This window comes from Grampus griseus (genome assembly GCF_964374135.1).
Source record: "Grampus griseus genome assembly, chromosome: 1".
NCBI lineage: Eukaryota > Metazoa > Chordata > Mammalia > Artiodactyla > Delphinidae > Grampus > Grampus griseus.
The window spans coordinates 92,780,513-92,803,406 of record NC_139017.1 but is presented as its reverse complement, the minus strand read 5'-3'; the positions used below and the strand labels follow the sequence as shown (position 1 = coordinate 92,803,406).

Sequence of the window (22,894 nt, the reverse complement as noted above, 5' to 3'; positions counted from 1 at the left end):
TTGATTTGAAAAATATTTCGTGGATTTAATAACCATTTTAATTTTAGTTTGTTGGAAAAATTATGCATTAATAGTCTTTATATTTGAGTTTGCTACTTTTGTCCACCACAAATAATTGCAAAACAGGAAATATTTTGGAAGAATCAATGATTTATCAAAATAAATGTATTTTCAAAAATACTTTAAAATGTTCTTTCCCAAAAAATATGCTTTCTTGTTTTGTTAATTTTTAGTACTTTGATTTATAATTTTTCTGTTGTTAGAAAACAGTTTTATTTGAAAATAGGGAACTCAAATTCCTTCAGGTGAAGACAGTAGAGGATAATATGAAGAATTTAAATGATAAATTGTTTCTGAAAAGATCCCAAAACACCAAAAAGGGATACTTGATAATACAGACAATATTGGCCTTGGCAACAGACAAACCCTGCATTAAATATTGGCTTCCTGTAATTTGGACAAATCAGAGAGTCTCAGTGAAACTCAATTTCTTCTGTTAAATAGGAGCAAGGCCACTCAACTTAGTGGAGTTGTAACAAAAAATAATCAACATGTATCCAATAGCAGGCAAGTACTCATAACAAGCTACCTGCTTAGAAAATGTGACACTCAGAAATTGTCATTTCACTACTCAACTCCCTTTCCCTACATTATCATGATTTCTAGATAATTAGTACTATTAGGTCATTTAGTGTTTTCATGGACAGAAAGAAAATATTCACTGAGTATTTTTCAAACCATTATGAAAAATCCCCCCATAATTGTGCATTATATAGCATAATAAAAAGGGAAATAATAATTAGCAAAGCAGCAGTAGTCGTAGTAATAAAAAGAACATACCTGAAAATAACTGTTTTGTTGGGGCACTGAGTTGTGCTTGCTTTGAAACTCTGTAAGCAGTATCTGAACCTTTTGAATTCTTTCTGTTTGTGCAAAAGCCCATTGTTTTTGATATTCCCTCTGGAGAACTGTGAAAATCTAGAGCTTTTAGTACATCAACTGGAGCAGCTGAAAAATAAGTTAAAAATAGGAAAATGTAATTGAACAAATAATCTAATATAAAAATTAGTATTTTTTAAACAGAGGAAATAGTTTATAGTCCTACTCCTCAAATCTATTTATCTTTTGCCATGCTTCTCTAACATTTAGGTGGGGGGCTAAGGAGTGGAGCAGCAAGTAAAATATAAACTGTAACATTCTCAAAGTCAAAATATCTCAAATCAGAAATCAAATTACAGAGAAGCAAAGAGATGTTGAAAAAGCCAGCATCTGTATATATTCCATTAATTTCTAATAGATTTACTCTTCAACTATTCATAATCTAAACAAAGGTGATTCTGAAGATTCAAATTCACAATGTTATATATAAATATTGTAAAATGTGCAGTTACTAAGTCATATTGTATACCCAAAGATAAGTTAAAAGATGTTTAAAAGAATAGGTAACAAATATAATGCTCTAGTTTTGAGTGCTTTCCTATGTTAGTTATTTACAAAGTATATGTATATATCTGTGTATTTGTGTGTGCCTTTGTAAGTGTGCATGCATATATGTCTATGCATAATTTGTTGTTTTTAATCCTCTGCATTTGCCAGAGTAACTTCATGTACACTGCTTCATGCCTTATGATTTAGATTGAAAGTCCCTGGAGATAAGTAATTTCTCCCCCTTTTATATAGCCCTAGGGTGTCTAACACAGGGCCATTTATTGGCAGAAGCATAAATTTTCCATTCCTCCATTCCAGCTACCTCCTGCTACCATGAAGTAGTCAACATAAAATAAGTTTGGAACCTTAAACTTTCCCTTTGGAAGTATAATCCATTTGGATAAACTTGATGTTTCAAACAGCTTTACTGGAATATAATTCACATACCATGCATTTCACCCATTTCAAGTGTGCAATTTATTAGTTCTGGTATATTATACTTCTTAAACTATTCATTTTCTAATTGTGGTAAAATATACACAACATAAATTTTGCCATTTTAACCATTTTAAAGTATACAATTTAGTAGCATAATTACATTCACAATGCTATGTAACCATTACCAAAATCTTTTTCCAAAACTTTTTTCATTACCCCAAATAGAAACTGTTTAACCATTAGGTGATAACTCCCTATTCCCCTCCTCTGCCCTGGCTCTGGTGACTGATAATCTACTCTCCATCTCTATGAAGTTTCCTATTCTAGAAATTTCATATAAGGGGAATCAGATAATATCTGTCAAAGTGCTAAACACAGAAGTACCATATGCCCAAGCAATGCCACTCCTAGGTATATACTTAAGCAAATGGAAAGTCGGGGCTTAAAACAGTCACCTGTATGCGAATGTTCATTGCAACATTATTCACAATAGCCAAAAGGTGAAAACAACCCAAGTTTCGATCAGTATGTGAACAGATTAACAAAATGTGATAATATACATACAATAGAATATGATTCAACCAAAAAAGGAATGAAGTTCTGATACATGCTACCACATGGAACCTTTGAAACATTATGCTACATGAAATAAACCAGACATAAAAGGACAAACAATTTTTTAGACCCTCGAATTCCCTGGTCCACAACTGCCTAATTCACTAAGCAGTCAAAATATGAATTATGTGGTGTAAGTATTGTTATAAAAATAGACTTAGGACTCCATATTACTCAATATACTTCTATTGAATTTCTATTTTATTCAAAAATAAAAATATTCAGAGAAGGCCATGTGTTAGCTAATGCATCACTGAGCATGTCTGAAACATAGTCCTGACTGCAAGTATTTAGATTCTAATTAAGGAGGGCCCAATAATTACGTAGGAGGCAGTATTTATAGTTTTATAGAGATGCACACAGTACTCTTGTTTAGAAGGAAAAGAGATCACTTCTGGCTGAAAGTGAGACCAATATTATTGATTTGAAAAGTTTCAGTTCTTTGTTAAAAAAAAAATAGAATTGCCATCTAATTTCAAAATATGTTGGGTTTTATAAGTACACTATTTCTGGGAGAACTTAGAATGAAAAAGTGACTGAGTGTAAAATCAGGAAATACCATCAGCACAGTTTATCACACTCCACAAAATAGACAGTGATCTGCAATAGAGTGGTGTTCTTCGAAAATTACAATGTCAATTAATACTTTTTTTATAATAACTAGAGTTAGTTATAGAATGTATGAATGGATGATCGAATGAGTATGTGAGAAACGTGCATCTGGTCACTTCCTTAGTTAATTAAATTTTAGGCATATTAACTTCTATATGTACAAACATATGTGAATGAAGCTTTATATAATTTGCCTTTTACCTTATAACAAATGTACTTTAATAATGACTGTCTACCTATTTCATCAACCTTCTGAATGAAAATCAACATATTTTCCAGTAGACTACACATCGTTCCAAATTATTAAAAAGAAAAAAACTTTTTTTATGGAAATCAGACATACTGAAGGGATCATTAACCCTATCAAATATGATCCCCTTTAATTTAGACTTGGAATATTTAAAAGAATAATAACAACTTTCAAGAACATTTTTTGCAGGACTCCTGCTTTCAATGGCCAATTTTTTTAGGCCAATAGTATACCTGACTACTTTTACATTCTTTTTTTCTTTTATCATAAAGCTAAGAAAATAACAACTATATTAACTGCCAGGCCCAGAGAGCCTAACATGTGACAGTCCTTGGGCTAAGTTCTTCCTAGCATTAACCATCAAAAAACTTTGCAAGCCATGTGTTCTTATCCCCATTGTGCAGATGAAGGAATTGAGAACCAGAAAGCAAACTATGGATACTCCCAAAGTCTGTGCAAAATCAAATCTAAGTTCATTCCACTTCATCACCTTCATTGCTATAGCCCATAAATAAAAACACTGTGAAAAGTAACTTAAAACATAAATATATTAAGATAATCTTGAGCCAGTTCATTGATCCCTGATGTTTATATTTGCTTTAAATTAAACTCAATTCACGCTTCAGGGTATAAATTACTCTTAAGGAGACTGTTTCTAAAAGCACAGCATCTTATCTGCTTATTTTATCTTATCTTCTTGCTCTGAAGCCATTAGCAAAAGTACATCTGAATAGGGTAAAGACTCCAGGATCGGCAAGAACACAGCTATGAAGGCTGTAATCCTTCTGTGAAGAAAAGGTTGCAACCCTTGGTCACAGTCCCAACTGCATATCGGTAAATAATACATAAAATGGACCACAACTTTCCTTCTCTCCAAACTATCTTTTAACAGGATGACCTTTTCCAAGAGCACAGGTTTTGTCACATTTGTTAGTTCCTACTTTGAAAGCAATGTGATAAAAACACACTCCCTCTACAGGATTCAAAATAAGGGCTCTATTTTTAAAGACTAAACAAAGTTCTATGTAGAGACATATGATATGAAATAAAAATTCACTGTACAAAAAACAATCAAAAAATAGGGATATATAATAAAAATTGCAAATAGTTTTTTTCCTAAAAAGTCATCTAAAGTTACAAAAATGTAAAACTCAGTTAATCAAGTCTTAAAGATTTTTCCTTTCAAGTAAACTAAATAATAAATTAAGCCACTTTGAAATCTGCCTCTTATTTGATATAATTATAGCATTTAACAAATTCTCATAACATGGGTTCGATGGTTTTATACGCGTACGCACACACACACACACACACACACACACATACACACACACGGGGGGAAACTATTCTTCATATTTTATTAACTGAACTTCAAAAGTTTAAAGATTAAAAGCAGTAATTTATTATAGCTTAACTCGATATATCTAAAAAACTGTAATTTTGATATTCAAAGCAATTCCTAAATGTCCCTAATATTTTAATTGTTTCTATGTTGCTAATCCTTATGGCACAGATTATGATTCTCATTTCAGAAGTATCCAGTCAGCACAATGTTTGTTCAATAATATTTTTCCTGCCTTTTATTGTATATTTTTTGGTTTATTAAATGGGAAAATAGGATAGCAGACTCAGTGCATTACTACAATAGCCATTTAACTGGTTTCAATGCCTTTTCTCATCAATCTGCATACCACAGCTTGAATGAGCTTCCAAAACTCCATGCCTCAAGTCCTTTTGCTTAAATTCCTTCTGAGAACCCAACTAACTTCCAGATGGTACGCACATACCTTGCATATAAAATCTTAATGATCTGGACACACCCATGTATTCTTCCAGTTCCATGATACTGCATCTCTGTCCTTGTATCTCATTACCCCTTAATTCCTTCCTCACTCAGTGCTCTAGCCATACTGGACTCAGACTTCACAGACTACCCACTATGTTCCTCCTCTTGTCTCTGAGCTTTTATAAATTCAGTTCTGAGGAATAAGTAGGATATAATTAATGTGCAATCTCTTCCTGAAAGCATTCCCTATCTCCCAAAGCTGGGTTAGAAATACTCACCTCTGTGATAGTGCTTTTCACACTTGGTTTTAATTATTTGCCTACACTTGACTTTTTTCCAAAACTAGAAGAGAACAGGTACACACACACACACACACACACACACACACACACATACACACACGTGGACTATATAAAATATCATTTAAACGTGAAACACAATCATGTGAAACATATAAAAGCAACTTCCTCTGAAGTCCATGGGGCTCTCTGGTCTTGAAACGAAAATTTGTGAGGGCCTAATATGTCTTTCCTATTGTGTTCTGTTGATCTCTTAAACACCTCCATTCATTCATTGATTAGTCTATCCCAGGTCTTTAATCCTTTCTCCTTCATGTCTCCAGTGTCTACTTAAATTACTGTTCTAAGGTCACACAACACTTTGACTGTTTAGTATCTAATTAATTCCTCCTTTAAACTTCTTCACATACTCCCATGACCAGTAAGTAGGATAAAGCAGCGATGCACAGTGTTGGAAAGCCAAACTGGTTTGAATCCCACCTCTGGCACTTAGCATCTGTGTGATTTGGACACACTACTTTACTGTTTTGTGCCTCAGTTTCCACATCTGTATAATGAGAATAACAAAAGGTACCTACCTGTTAGAGTTTTTGTGAGAACTAAGTTGGTATTTGTAACAATGCCTTAGAACAGTGGCTGGGAAAACTATGCTTATGGTTTAAGACCTCCTGCTGTCTATTTTTGTATGGTACATGAAATAAGAACGTTTCTATATTTTTGCACGGTTGAAAAAAAACTAAAAGAAGCATATTTTATGACACATGAAAATTACATGAAATTTAAATTTCAGTCTCCACAAATAAGATTTATATTGTAAATACAGCTACAGCCATTCATTTATATATTGTCCATAGCTGCTTTTGCACTACAAGGACAGAGCTCTGTAGCTGACAGAGACTGTGTGGCCCACAAAGGCTAAAATATCTACTATGTGGTTTTTTTAAGCTGAATCTTGAATGATAGATTCATCAATGAAGAGGAAGGTGATAGAAGTATCAAATATGACAGCACAGATACAAGACAGTACAGAGTTCAAGAAAATGGAACTAGTCATGTCCTGACAAGACATCAATACGGAATAAATTTAGATGTTCAAAGTCTCCTTGGGGGCATCATGGCTGCTGAGGAGTTCTTGAGAAAAATCACATCTCTGCCATGAACACCCACAGCCACAAACTCTAAGTGAGACATCTACACTAACTCCTATACTCAACCCCAAATTTTATGGTCCAGTTGAAATAAACTTCTTTCGGCTTCTAAAATTTACTGTATTCCCTTTGTTGGAGATTTTTTTCAATCCTTCATCAATTGACTAAGGATAGTTGAGTGGTTTTTTCAACCCTAACTGTCAGTAGAATCTCCTGGCAAGCTTTTAAAACATATAGATGTCTGGGTTGGCATAGGGCCCAGGCATTCACATGTTTTAAACATTTCCCAGATGAGCCTAATGGGTAGCTGGGGTTGAAACCTGGTGAACTCAGATCTAATCAATCTTTTGATATCAACCTAGCCATGACTTTCTTCAGGAAGTCATTTCTTATCCCTCCCAGGCTGGGTTATGTGACCCTTTCATATGATCCCAAGTGCCCCAAATACCCCCTTGGTTAACTCCATGCTCTATTTTGTTTGTTTGCTTAATTATCTCATTTTCACTGTAGGCTGTGTGCTCTCATCCACAGTGTATGTCTAAATTATGGGTCTGATTTCCCTGTTACATACTTATGCCACTAATTTCTTTCTCTTTCTCTCTTTTTGCTAAGCTTGTAATTTATTGGTTAATGTCTGCCTCCCCTGATAGATTGTAAACCCTCTGACAGCAAACATCAGCACTATTGATGTTCACTGCAGTATTCATAAATAACATAGCAGCTGACACACAATAAATAATCAAGAGAAATATGGTTAACGAATGAATGAATAAGTGAGTAAATGGGCAGCCACATACTGCCTCAGAGTTGAAGCTTCTTTCTTATTAGTCTCAGAAAAAAAGGGTTGAAAGTGGCCTTTACAAACAGCACCCTGAAGAGCTTGACAAGTCTTGTTGTTTCCATTTGATTCAGGTATGGCAAGAACACAGGTCTGAAGAGACCTTCCTAAAGTATGCTAGATGCTTTCCCCACTACTAGGGAGTCACTTATCCTCACCTTGTACCTCATATTACAGGTCATACCTGAAGCATATCATTATAGACAGAAATAAAAACAAAATAAAGCACAGAGTTATAAGTCATCTCCCACCCAGTTATGAAATGCTTTGCTGCTCTAGATAAGTATAAAATAACCAGGAGTGCTACTGTGTTTATGTAGTAGTGGGATGCAGGTCTGGGAAAAGAAAAAATGAGAGAGAAGTGACTGTTATAATTTAACTACTACCAACACCCTGCTATATTTCAAAATCATAAGAGTCCTTAATAAAGAATCTAAAATGTAGGATATGACAAGTGTATAAACGACAATTAACAACTCAGTTTCTGCAGTTGGAACAGCCCAACTTCTAACCCAAGTTTGGTATTTATTATTTGTATAACTTTGGATAAGCTACTTACTTCTCTAAGAGTTAGGTTTTTCAACTTAACCAAATTTTGAGAATTAAATGAGATAAGGCATTTTAATCTCTGAGGATAGTGTCTAAGCACTCAATAAAAATAATACCTGAAAGCACTATTTCATCAAAATTTTAACCTTTCTGAACATCTCTAACAGTCTCAGTGAGTGCCACCAGTGTTTTCCCAGAGCTATAATTCACTAGATTCCTGTCATCCATTTCCTCTGACTACCTTGGGAAATCTCTTTATAGTCAAGTAGAAGACTGAACAGTTTTCTGTCTCTAAAGATCCATTAGATATCATCCATGAAGATTATGCAATGCTTAGCAATCTCTCCAGCATGATTTTATGTTATTCTGAGGACATACAATCCCAGGAGGCTTCCTGGAACTTCGACAGCTTAAGCTGTCATGTTCACTGTTCCATTACCACCCTGTAGCACAACTTGACATTAATACACTGATATCATTGAAATTTTTTCCTTTTCAATAATTTTTTCTTTACATCTCATAGACATTGATATAACTATAGATTAACCCTGACATGTTATTTATTAAAAGGTTTTTTAAAAACTAATATTTTATTGTCTTTCCTCTGATACTATTCCTTCATTTATTTCGAACCCACATATGCCACATACAAATCTTGTATTATAAACTAACATGACGTATTAGATAAAACATATCGACCTAAATTCTCTCATATTTAAAAAGGTGTGAAAGCTCATCTTTAAATGCCTATATGGCACAAATAATGTCGATATAAATCACATAAGTGTCCGAAGTCTCTACACAACTATTTTTGGCTTAAATTACCAGACTTTTTGTCTGTATTTTGCGATCTAACCATTGTAGTCAAAACAAGTGCAAAATGGGAGAAATGAACTTGACTACATCAGTAAATTGTAAGTATATAAGATTATATATATAATAAGTATATAAGTATATAAGATTATAGATATATAGTTTACATTAAATATTCCTGGGTATGGGAAGGTTTTAGACTACATTTTCCCCCAAGGGGTTCTATAATAAACTTAAATGTTTTGCCATTTTAAGCCTATGCTTAGAGTATATATTTTCCTACAGGAAAAAAAAGAATAAAATAAATATAAGCATCTCAAGGCTCAAGTTTTTGAGAAGCGGTCTCTTATGCTTCTTGGAAAAAATCACTATTTGATATTCAAACAAAGAAAAACATCAAATTGAGAAAGACATGGACAAAGACAATATAAAACAGGAGACTAGAGCATCTCTGGTGGCGAAGTGGTTGAGAGTCTGCCTGCCGATGCAGGGGACACGAGTTCGTACCCCGGTCCACGAAGATCCTATATGCTGCAGAGCGGCTAGGCCCGTGAGCCATAGTCCCTGAGCCTGCGCGTCCGGAGCCTGTGCTCCGCAACGGGAGAGGCCACAACAGTGAGAGGCCCGCGTACCGCAAAAAAACAAAACAGTAGCCTAGAGTTTTAGGAATTTTACAGTTAATTTTACCAATCCAAATACCTACAAACCTATTGGTACTACCATTTCAGAAAATAAAAACTCAATGATCAAATGTAAATGTACTTCCTTACAGCTCCGTGAAAATACCAGGTTTTTTTTTTTTTTTTTTTTTTTTTTTTGCGGTAGGCGGGCCTCTCACTGTTGTAGTCTCTCGTTGCAGAGCACAGGCTCCAGACGCGCATGCCCAGTGTCCATGGCTCACGGGCGGGCCAGCCGCTCCACGGCATGTGGGATCTTCCTAGACCGAGGCACGAACCCGTGTCCCCTGCACCGGCGGGTGGACTCCCAACCACTGCGCCACCAGGGAAGCCCTGTTTTGTTCTGTTTTTTTTTTTTTTTTTAAATCAGTTACACAGTGAAGTTCAAAATTGGAAAGATCAGGGAAAAAAAATACATAGTAAAATACTCTGAAGTGGAACTAATGGAAAAATATGACTCCCATCAAAATCAATTGTATTCACATCCAAATGTTCATGATTTATTCTAATTCTGACCTATCTAGTAGTTAAAAGAAATCCACAAAACACAGAATCCCAGATTTAATGTTGATTAGGAATAATAAATGAATTTGCTTTGAATAGTAACATGTATTTACATTTTCTTGGTAATATCTAATCTGTAATTGCTGTCTACGTCTTCAGTTGGGAACATCTCCCCTTTACTTTCTAGGTAACTAAAAGTCCTGCCTCATGGCTCTGTTAAACCAGTAAAATAAAGTGCAAACTCCCATTACCATTTCTAGACTATAACCTCTTAAGACAACTGGATCAATGTGTATGGTGTCTATCAAATAAGTAAAATGCTTTACTGCGTGGACTTTGACTGTCATATTGACTGTATCTAAATAGGTAAAATGAAATGAAAAGCCATGGGAATTATTTGGATAAATACGGCTTAGAAGCTGCCCAAAAAATTTAAGGCAATATTTGTACTACAAAATTATCCAATTCTACATTATTTATAAAGCCTTAAAATAAAATCTCAACCTTTAATTTAAATGTCATAACTTTTTATAAATCACAAATATTTGAATAGTACCAAGGAGAAAAATAAATCAGTGAATGAGTATAGGGAGGGTTAAGGAGACATGGATTTTAATATAAAATAAGAAAGACAGGAAAAGCCTCAATAAGAAGATGATGCTTGAGTAAATTCTAGAAAGGCATAAGATGTTCCTCTATCCTGATATTTTTACAGAATGGCATTGTAAGCAAAGGGAATAGTAAGTAAAAAGAACCTGAGATAGGAGTTGACCCAAGACATTGGTGGAAATGCAAGGAGACAAATATATCTCCTGCAAAGGAAATAAAAGTGGTATAAGAGATGAGGTCAGAGAAGTAAGGGTGAGGGCATGTTGAAGGCAGCTTGTATAGGTCCTGTGGGATCTTCAACAAGCTTGGATTTTGTTCCAAATGAGATGGAAAACCATTGGCAGTTAAGGGGAGAGGAAGAACATCAACCAACTAATTTTTCAGAAGACTGTGGTTGCTGTGTTGAGAACAGACTCTAGGGGCACTGGAGTGGAATCAGAGAGCAGAGAAACAACTGTAGTCTTCTAGATGTAAAATTTTATTGATATTGTTTTCTTGGACTGAGAGATGAAGAACTTTGTGAGATTATGCATATATTCTGGGGACAGAGCAGATCAGAGTGGAGTATGAGAGAAAACGAGTCAAAGACGACTCCAAGTTTTTTAGCTCAAACATCATGACTGATTGTGTTGCCATTAACTGAGATGGGGAAGACTGAGAGGAATGGATTTCAGGAGGAGAGTTCTGCAATTGTTATGGGCGTGCTAATTTTGAGATGACTTAATAATGCCATTGGAAATAGCTGAATAGACAGTTGAGTGAGTATATGAGTCTGAAGTTCAGGGGCAAGGTCTGGGATAAAAATAAAACTTTGGGAGTTGACAGCCTATCAAGATTATTTTAAACTATAACTAACTCAATTAATGATATGTTTTTTAAACTCTATTTGATATAACTTACCCTGAAAGAAATCATTATGACTTAAAAATGCTAAAAATGCTTATAATAAATTATTCTCTCAAATAATCAAAATAGAGACCTTGGCCCAACATATTAATCTTCAGAAACAAAAATCACTCTTTACACTTTATGTTCTAAAACATGCTATAATTTGTTTAATAACCAAAAAAATCACAGTTTAAGGTTTTAAAATGTTAGGCAACTTTGTCTCATAATAGACTTTATAAGTGTGTACATGCTTGCTTAACATACTCCTTTATAAAATAAGATTATTCATTCATATATTTTTCAACTTTATAAAGGCCATAACTCCATATCAAGTGTGACTTAACTGTACTAATTATCACTGAGAACCCCAGGTGACTTTACAGTGGGTTGGCTATTCCAGAAAAAGCTGCATCGCTCTCTACTTGCCTGGTTATTTGTCAGAGGATCCAATAGTTGCAACCAACTGGAACCACCTAGTAAGTACAGATATCAAAGTATGCACTGACCATGCCATCTTAGCAGCCTCCCTGGACTTTTAAATTAGTCACATGAATCCATTCTATCCAGAAAAATATACCCATATGGTCTTGTGTTATGTGGCCCTGCCCACATCTCCAACTCCAGCACTCTCCTAGTAACACACGTACTCCATGAGAATGGAGGCTGGCAAACCATCTTTGTAGTCCTGGCATCTAACATAGTGACTGCACATAGAAGAGAGTCATTTAATTTTCTCAGTTATTAAAAAACCTCAATCTTGAACTTTCTCATATCACAAAAAGCATATATGAACTGAAAGTCGAAAGCAGAAATAGTATCACAACTCTGAGAATGGTGAGGCAAGAACAAACACCATTTGAGAGTGGGATATTTGAAAAGTATGGCATTTCTGATTTATAAGTGGTCACAGCTATTAAAATATGTTTATTATAAAACTAAAATTATATTTTCATTACAACAACTTGACTTTAATGTTGAGAAGAGCAATATTTATTGGCATTTAGTTTATCACATGCTATGGAGAGGAGGATTTTTTTAAAAAGCATTATCAATATCATAATCAGTTGATCTATTTAAATCAGTTTTTTGCAGAGCCACTTCTGTCTGGCAATAAGGTATGTATCAACTGATTTCCACATAGCAGATAACCTTTCACTTGATTTCCAGTACCCTGTTACACAAGCTAGGCACATCCTTATCTTTGTATAAATTTATTTCCTACTACAGAAGGTTCATGAACCCTTGGTTGTGCATCAAAATTATATGTAGAGCCTTATAAAGCAGCTGTGCTTGGATTCTGCACAAAATCTACTCAATTAATATCTATAGGGATGTAACTGAAAATGATTGTGATATCAAGCCAGGACTGAGTACACCTGTCTTCTTGACTTTAGTGAAACTGTCTTGCTTATGAGTTCATTAATTCATTCAATGAATATTTACTGGCCATCTATTATGATCTAGGTATGGTGCTAGACCTAGATGCCAGAAATTTTTACATAGATGAAAAAGATGCAGTCCCTGCTTTCATTTTAGCATCAAAAATATTCTATGATAAGTATTCAAGTTGGAGTTAGTACAGTGTGCTTTAGGATGTTATACAAGGTCAATTATCCTAGTCTTCATGGTTAAGGAGAGGTATTCCTAGAGGAGATAATATTTAAATTCTGTGTAAAAAAACAATGCTAAGCAGATTGAGAGAGTGTTCAGGGTGAAGATCATAGCTTGCTTGGAGGAAAAACAGAGAGTGCTATTTTCAGGAAATCACAATAGTATCGCAAAAATTTGTTCAATATACTTCTGTAGACACTGGCAATAACTGATCTACATAACCCTATATCCCATCTCAGATCATCAATTAGGTTATTAAAGAGCAATTCATTAGAGCTGCAATCAACACCTTTACCTCTTTCAACAAAAATTTTCCAAATGTTTACTATGTGTTAAGTTCCGATCTATGTGCTTAAGACACACTAAATTAAGCAGATAAAGACATCCATCCTAATGATTTTAGTGGAACTAAAACATACAATGGATAGGAATATAATATTAAAAACATAATTTTCATCAAAAACAATTCTACACCTACAGACTATTAACCTTATTAAGCCCTTGAAATTTTACATACTCCTTGCTTAAAGATGGTACTTCCTAATATCATAATTACATGTGGAATATGCAAACTGCTCTCTAAAAGAACTAGTTTAGTAAAATAATCATAAAGCAATAAATATAGATAGGCTAACCTTCCTAATAGTCATTAAGCAAAATCAGACAATCCTTAATAGGATGCAAAACTGAAATAAAGGTTTCAAAAATGAATATATGAGAGGAAATTTCCCAATTATTACTTTTACAAATTGAAATCATGTAGACAAATGAAATGATGATTTATGTTGCTGTCAAAGCAAAAACACGACTTCATGTGGTATTTTTCTCGATCAGATTCCTATGTTAAAGCAAACTACAGTTTTAGAGGTAATATGGTCAATCAAGAGCTTCAAATATTTAAAGATATCTTTGGAGAGAATGTGCAAAACTATTTTCCAGATGAAGAAAGCTAGAAAGAAGTCGCAACTCATTCACTTTCAGAGAATAAGTAAAAAAAGGGGGGGAGGAGAGATCTAATTACTGCTAACAACATGACATGAGGAGGTCACTTCACACCACTCCAAGTTAACTAGGTTTTAACCTTGTTCCAGTCTGCTGAGCGAAGTAAGAAGACAATTCGTAATCTAAATAGTGACTATATCATATCCTGTGCATTCTGGCATGTTGGTAGACACCAGGGGAAGAAATAAAACTAAATCACAGTCATTACCCTACAGCAACTCCTAGAGAAAGGCTAACATATAAATGAGAAATTTTTAAAATAATTATAATGTGTGTGTGCCTGTCTGTTTGTTTGTTTGCAAACCATGTATCTTTCAGTTACATTCTCCCAGTTGATTACATTCCAAACAGCTTTTAGATAATCAGATCTGACACTTTTATACTGAAGGTAGTAAGCATACTACCATACCAATCCCCCAAAGTGGAAAAGACCTGTTCTTCCTTGTAATGGATCCTGATTAGAACAGGCAGCAATTTGTAAGTGTCCTTGTAACTTAATGAAACCAGGCCAACCCCAATCTGAACCTTGAATGCCAAGAGATACAGCTGTCAACTTCTCCTTCAATCAGTCAAAGGAAATAAAGTAACATTTACTAGCTTCCATCCACTCCCCTTTGGGTTCTCCACCATCATTAGGGCTGAAGTTTGTCCCTAAAATGGGAAGGGTGACAGGTCCTCCAACACTGAACTTTAGTGCAGGCTGAAGAGCTACCTGAATTATAACATCATCTTTAATGAGAGTCTCTTTATATTTTTCCTTGGTGGCATTCAAGTTATTCACACAATTTACGATATTCACTACGGTGCAGCTGCATGATTTGTGCATTAATGTTAGGCCCCAGGGCACCATAATCATAAGCAAAGTCACGAAGGCTGTGTAAAAGCATTAAGAATACACAGTAAACATGGGCAAGTGATCAAAAGCAAGGTCTCTGGAGCATGATTGCCTTGGTTCAAATCCCAGGTCTATCACATAGTAGTTGTATGGTCTTAAGCAAGATAATTAACTTCTGTGGCTTCCCTGGTGGTGCAGTGGTTGAGAGTCCGCCTGCCGATGCAGGGGACGTGGGTTCGTGTCCCGGTCCGGGAAGATCCCACATACCGCTGAGCGGCTGGGCCCATGAGCCATGGCCACTGAGCCTGCGCGTCTGGAGCTTGTGCTCCGCAACGGGAGAGGTCACAACAGTGAGAGGCCCGCGTACCGCAAAAAAAAAAAAAAAAAAAAATAATTAACTTCTCTGTTTTTCAATTTCCTTATGGGTAAAATGGAGATTTTAGTATTAGCTTACTTCCAGGACAATTGTCAGAATGAAATGATATTTTATACAAAAAGTGCTTACAACAGGACCTGGTACATAATGGACATGCATTCAATGTGAGAGCTTGTTATTATATCTGCCTGGAGTATGAAGCTTGAGGTAAATCTTGAAGTATGAGAAGGCATCTGTGAGATGGATGAGAAGGAAACATACATTCTAGGTACAAAGAATAGTGTGTTCAAAGATAGGGGAGAATATGGGCAAGAGGTTCAACATGCCTCAACAAGTGCAGGGTGAATGGGAGTGGGGTGGCAGCAGGTGGAAAAAGGCTGATCCTGAGCCTGGACGTACACAAGGGCCACATCCTGAAGGGCACTCTACACCACGCTAGGCCATTTGGACAACACTTTTGTCTTCAAAACCAGTGAAGTATTTTGAAGATTCATCAGCGTTCAAAGAGTGACAGCAAGTAGTAGGTTGTCCTCCACAATTAGTCTAAAAAGAGAATTAAGGGCAAACACCACTCTAATATTTATGGCTCTTTCTCTGCAGAGCTATCCAAGAGCACAAAGTAGGAAAGTGCGCTAGAGCTTCTTATTAGTTTTGTCAGGAATTTCAGCTACTGCTCTTTCTGGCAGGCATCCTTTCGGGAAGTTGTTTGTGAAAATCTGAGGAAGGAAAACCAACCACCTCATACCATCTAAGGTTCGCTCGTTTAAGCCCGGATGTGAGTTTACCAGTCAGACAGAGGAAGGAAGCTTCCACTGACACCCTATGCGCTCAAGTTCTATGAATAGGGACCTTCATTTGCCTGTACAGTACAGGGCCATTCAAGAGCAATTAAATTTGGTTAAAATAAGAAAGAAATGCTTTTTAAGGAAAAAAAAGAAGGTTTGAGGGAATTGCAAAAGTTGATTGTGCTAAAGCACTTTTACACAGGTTTGTTTTAGTTCTCAATTGTCAAGTCGTATTTAAGCTGGTCTCTTACTCTGAAATATGATAACCTTTCTTTTCTCTGAGTTCTTTCTCCTAAATTAATAGCACTGTCTCTAATTCCATGCGCAGCAAGCAAAGAGTTTATTTTACCAGATAACAGTAGGTCTGGTGATCAGCCAATGTCTAAAGAACCACTAGCCAAGTCAGTAGTAAGCCAAAGACTGCAACTGATAGATACTACTCACTAAATCACTTTAAAATTGACTTTCATCTTCTCTACCAGATAGTATTATTCATGTTGAGTTCTGACACTACTGAAAGTAGAAAAAAAAACCCAAGATTATCTATAAAAATAAAATCATATTAGGGTTTTGAAAGGAGAAATAAATATATTAGATGCATTAGAATATAGAAGGCAGTTAAATGAAAAACAAAACCCCTTAGTTTCTGAATTAAATTGCAAAATAAATGAGTAGAAAAAGTCCAAATTTAGGAAATTTTTTATAGTATACTTTTAGTATATCTGAAAACTGAATTTAAAATGAACTCTTCAGTGAGACAACTTAGGGAGCGCTGCAACTTTTTATAGCACCTGTGCATACCTCTCTTTCTTCTTTGCTAAGGAACAAAACTTCAACAGACAAAAAAATGTTTGGTTTCCTCTCACCACACCCAGCTCAGGCCACATTTCCCCACTATTAAATGAAGGAAATGGAGGAGTAAAAGCAGAAATGCAAATCAGCCCTCAGCTCCCACTCTGCAATTGCCCTGAATTCCTAATGATCACAGACCAACTGCACTTAATTATTTCTCCAAACGTAGATGGGAAAGGAAAGTGTATTTAGGATACAATACGATTCTGGCTTTCAAATACTTAAATACCATCACTAAAAATTATATAAAATGATATGACTGGCTCGATATTTATAAAACCCTATACTTATATAAACTGTTAGAGTTAGCCATGAGTATAAATATTAACTTCCATAGTTTCTTCTTCAGGACCCTAAGGACATATACTGCATTTCCCAAAAGAGAGGAAAAAACTTCATTTGGTTGAAATACTAGCTCTACCATAGTGGTTGCCAGCACAACATATCATGGTAGCCCATTAAGAGGGAGTACTTCCCTACAAATTAACTGTCCATTTATTCCTGAAGTAAAAGGTATTTATGTGATTTCAGACACTTTGACAATCCAAAAGAAAAATCTGAATTAGAATTTGCACTACTAAGTGCTCTCTTATTTTTTACCAAAGTTGACCACTTGTTTGGAAAAAATTATCTATTAAACAAATAACCCATATCAAGTAAAAATTAATTTATTGTCTGACTTATTAATAAAAGCCAGACTATTATATATAATATATATCACTCAATCAATCTAAAATTAACATGAAAAGCATAGAAATTTGACACTATTTGCCTTATTTGAAATAAATATATAATTTTCTTAGCTTCTTGAAAATTCAAAGCTGTACTGGGTCCTCCATTAATAACTTTAGAGAGGATAAAAAACTATGTTCTTAATTCAGCAAGATATGTATACAAAAAATATTTTACAAAGTGTTGTGCTTTCTACTTTGATACAGATAATCTTATAGAATCACATGATTAGGTATATTAACATTACAAATTACCTATCTCCAAACTTGGGACTTTGAGGAATTTTTAAATGCTTTCTATAATTTCCTGTTTTTCTTTAAATCAGTCATTTTCACTTAATCTATCTTTTCACTAATTTAAACTCCAGCATGTACATTTAAGTAATATTTGGTCATTCCATATTCTATAAATACATATACATTAAGTAATAATTGTTTATTCCATTGTCTCAGACTACTGTTATTTAAAGATATTTTTATCACTATTGCAAATCTTCACCTTACTCATTAGAAAAACCTTGACTATTATAAGAATATATTTTTTTGAGAAAGAGGACTCAGCTAATAAATTTTCTGTGCCTTAGTTTCCTCGTTAGTAAAGTGACAAGGTAGTAGAGATGCAATTTTTATAAGAATTTCTATCTCAAGCATTCTCTTTAAAAAATCTAAACACCTTTTCTTCCTTTGAAAAGATTCAGCTTTTTATTACACACTCTCACCCAAGCTTGATTCAAGTCCATTCATTATCATTACATAGGTAGTACTTCTATAAATTAACCAGAGTGAAGAGAAATTTGTCTCAGAAAAGAAGAAAAATTTTAGAAAAGAAAGTGATTACTTAGGTTTTTTGTAAGAAATCCTATCCACAAATATGAAAAGAGGCTCATATTTGCCTTGCTATATTTTAGTGATAACTTGAATAATGTGCTCCTTCAACTTTAGTCACAAATTGAGGCAAATACAGAAGCTAAAAATTAATTAAATAAATCATAAGCAATCATACTATCTAGGTATATACATTTCTTGTTTTTCAACTTCATAACTATTTAAAACTCTGAGAGTACCTCTTATAGAGTGATTTTTATAAAGTAGATTCTAGTTAAGTATTAATTATAAAGTGAATTGTCACATTAAGATATTGATAAAATTAATTTCAAAACTAATAGACAATTTTGTGAAAGTGTCTATAATTAGCTGAATATATATGTGTCACTTAAGCTAAGGTTATCTGTATAAAAGATTCAGGAAGATGCTTCTCATAAGATACCTATTTTTCTTTATTGTTTATTACAGGCTTTGTCCATTTTGATTTAAAAAACAAATGGAAAGGCAATATTAATAATCATAGAAGACATTGCATTTGTCATCAGAAGCATATCTGATCTTTTAACTGATTTCTGATTAAGTAATCACAGGGACAAACTTGATCTCTTTGCAAAGTTGGATTAGCACATACTCTGGAAGCCAGCACCATTTCACCTGCTGATCCCAGGCACTCAAAACACTCCAGCAGGGCTCACTACCAATTGCTGACAAGCTTTGAAAGTTCTTCATAAAATTAATCAACTTTTTGCAAGGCACATTACTGGCTCAACCACCAAAGGTTGAATACCATCTTAATTAGTGAAAAATTATTCAATTAGATATTTTTTTCCCTTCGTACTCAATTTATCTTAACTCCTTTAAAAACCGCTTAAAACCATCTATCTTAAAACTCTCTATCTTAACACAATCACAGGCTATAGTCACTATAAATTCCAGGTAAATCTCAGGTTCTACCTATAATAAGTAATGAATTAATTGAAAATGAAATTAATAAATTCATGAGATAAAACATTTATATTAACCATAAGCAAATATATGAATCATGAAATTGAAGTTAATGCAAATAAATATATTATAAAAAATAATGCTTACTCTTTTATGCTAAATCATAATAAATACTAAAATTTTAAATAAGTAAGTTAAAGATTACCAAGTTACAGAGTTTGGATTTGCAAGGTAAAATAATATAACTCTGTGTTTGTTCATAAATTTTCTTTTAATTCATTCACTCCAAGAACTTTTCTCTGTAAGATTAGATGTTTCAGGATCCTAACTACACATTTTTAGAATCCAATTTATTATGACTCAGAACTTTTTAAGGCTTTAGTGTTTTTAATCCAAGAAATAAAAATTTTAGACGAAAATAGGCTGTTTTAAATTATCTTTTGGTTTAGCAACCAAATCACACCAGTGTGCCTCAGTGAAATCAATAAATTATAGTATAATGCTAGTACATAATACCTTATTTAGGAACTTATTCATTGTTACATCAATTGCAAATCTGAAGGCTACTATGAGAGCTAGACATTGAGTTTATTTTCCCCTTGTGAGATGATTCAGGCTAGTGTTTCCTTTTTAAGCATTAATAAATAATATACTATTTCCTTTTTGAAGTTCATTAAGGGCCAAAGAATGACTACAAGAGTAGGTTTAAAATGTGTAGCTTCCCACTAAGCAATAAGCACCTAGTAACTTGGTGAAACAAATACCAAATCTTACAATATGAAGATCCAAATAACCATAAAACTTTCGAGACATTTCTTCAAAAATGACAAACAGAAACAACATATTATCCTTAAAGTTCGCTCTTTCTCACATTAGATGGCTTTATAATAATAGAGAAGATTCTTTTTCCACCATTTATTTGATGTGGTACTGAGATGTTTGTTTAAAAGGGTTTTAGGTATGCAGCTACATTTAAATGAAAAAATTATGCATCACAAGTGTAGAAATTTGATCTTTCTGATCTCCTTAGAGCTTTAAGGAAGTCCCAGTGTGGAAATGAAACATCTTCAGTGAAATAACCCCTGAATGCCTATGATAACGTCTCTTGAGTTTATAGTGCATCTGTCTTAACTGAAGAAAGTCTTAGTTTCCATATTAAAAAAAAAAAATAGCTGCCACTATAATACTTTTTCCTACGTTTGAACAAAAGAAATAGCTGAAAAAGCTCAAAAAGAAACAGCATATCTGTTCTTCCTTAATCGAGTGTCCTTTTTCAGCATCACTGTATATCCTTAGAAGGATTTTAAGAGGCCTCATTTACTAACACAGTTGCTTGAATTCCAAATAATAAAACCAGCAGAGGGCAGACCTGCTGACAGAACTGACCAATCCAGCTGGTGACCAGGTACCAAAGGTAAAATACAAATTTTTGATGGATTCCACTTTCAAGACTCTACTATTTATCTTTTAAAATGTAGAAATGAATGAATCCACGTAATTAGCATAACTTACTTCAAAATTCAAATATAGTCCTAATGAGGCTCTGACTGTATTCTCCAGGAAAAGTCACAGAGGAATAATCCACCACTGCCCGCTACTCAGGAAGGTGAACATCACAAAGTGTGGGGAAGAAATACAGACCTGGTTTCGCAGAGTTCGGCCTCCGGGAGCGCTAACTCCCATTAGGGAGAACTCAGATCTTGGCACTCACAGGGTCAGACTCAGGTTTCCACTAAAGCCTGCGCATTTGGGGTTGACAGTTTCTTTCTCCCTCAGCCAATCATCGCCACCCTCCTTCTTACCCCCCCACTTCTCTGCGCACTCCTGACAAAGCTTGCTTTTTTACTCTAAGCTGTTTGGGCTCCCTTAACTCCAAAGGAGTCCTCCCGCCAGCCGTGTCTACAGCACCTAACGGACCGCTTCAGCCAGATGCCTTTGCGGGAAAGGGCGGGGGAAGGGGAGGGAGGAGGCGGAGGGGAGGAGTGAAGTCGCTCTCCCTCCTTGGGTACTGACAGGGCTGCAGTCTCCCGAGCAGGTCTGGTCATTGAATATTTGGTGGTGCCACGTAGGAACTTTTCCTTACCTCTCTCCTCCCATCCCACCCCACGCCCCCTCCCCTTCCCTCCAATCCCTATTCCTCCACCCCCACCCCATTTGCTTGGCGAGTTTCATCATTCTCCAAGAGAGCTGCACGTCCAACCTGCAAGAAGAAGTTGGGGGTGGGAGGGGTCACAGGAGGAGGAGGGGGCTGAAATCCCGGGAAAAAAGTTCTTCCTATCTTTATCTATTTCTTATAATCTCCCATTTTTTCCTCTTAACATCTCCTCAAAATGCCACACACACACACACACACACACACACACACACACACACACACACACACACACACACAGTGTTCTCAGTCTTCAAGATTCAGGCCCCCTGCTTCCTCTCATATCCCTAAAAGTAAAACAGCTTGAGAACTTCATCAAGGTTCACTTTATACACCTTCTCTGTATTTTCTCCTCAGCTCACCTTTAAAAAAGCATTTCCATTAGTTAGAATCTGAAGAAACCAGAATATGTGTTCAAAGGGCAGTCTAAGGACTGTTCCTCAAACAAAAGCTTTGTACAACTGCCCTTGTGTTCAAGGTAATACTTTTCCTCTTTTCAAAGCCCCTGGAAAGTGGTGAAGGGCATTTCAGCAGGCTCTGTGCCTGACAGATCTTTTTTTCCTGCTACCTCTTCTCCCATTACTGTCCCGCCTACATCCATCTCTCTCTCCAGTCTTCACTTCCAACCTGATGGCAGTTACAATCTGGATTTAAGAGAATTGCTTCTTTGGGTGGTGGGGGGAGGCGGGTTGGAAGAAGGAAGGGGGGAGGGGCACAGAATGAGAAAGACAGCAATCTCCCACCTCCCCAAAACCATTTTTTCTTACCTCCTCTGACCTCTCTAGCCTGGAAGAGGAAAGTCAGTGCGAGAGTTGTTATGGTGAAATCCCAGAGCCACCGTTTCGTTTTCCACCTAGAGGACCACCGCTCCATCTCCGAGCCCCGCACTCACAACTGTGAGCTCAACCCACGAAAACGCGACTGCAGACCAACTCCCTTCCAAGGTATCGTCGGGGATGTTTGCTACACAGCCATTGGAGAGGGAGAGGGGGAAAAAGTCAAAGGGCTTTTTCTTTAAATTTGATGGTTTGCTTCCTTCCTGTCTCTTGCCCCCTCCTCTCCCTCTCGGTCGGCCCCGCTGGTCGGGACCCTCCGATCCGTCCTCTGCGGGGCCCTGCCTTCAGACTGAAGGCAGATGAGGGGCTTCAACCAAAAATCTGTGAGGACTGCGTGCCCCTAAAGGCTTCATGCCGTCTGTGGGCCGGACGAGAGGCTCTGGGCAGCCCCCTCCTCCGCCCACTCCCCTCCGGCGCCCCCCTTACCCCGGGCGAAACTGACAAGCCCGCTGAAGGTCAGACCCAATCACACGCCTCGCGGGCAGCCCCG

General features: G+C 35.8%; 1 protein-coding gene and 1 pseudogene across 5 annotated transcripts in view; both read right to left on the bottom strand.

Annotated features, from left to right (window-relative positions):
- Positions 1-22,441, bottom strand: part of COL11A1 (collagen type XI alpha 1 chain) — a gene marked incomplete at its 5' end in the record, with an annotated part of 194,942 nt that extends 172,501 nt beyond the window's left edge. For all 4 annotated transcript variants that reach the window (XM_082652321.1, XM_082652323.1, XM_082652320.1 and 1 more), the window contains 2 exons: positions 841-1,008; positions 22,336-22,441. In XM_082652321.1, coding sequence (XP_082508447.1) covers positions 841-1,008; positions 22,336-22,441 — 274 coding nt within the window. The remainder of the gene's footprint in view (positions 1-840; positions 1,009-22,335) is intronic.
- On the bottom strand, positions 14,300-14,954 carry LOC309828763 (superoxide dismutase [Mn], mitochondrial-like; annotated as a pseudogene). The gene has a single exon. The product of its transcript is annotated as a superoxide dismutase [Mn], mitochondrial-like (transcript).
- Positions 22,442-22,894: the final 453 nt, after the last annotated feature.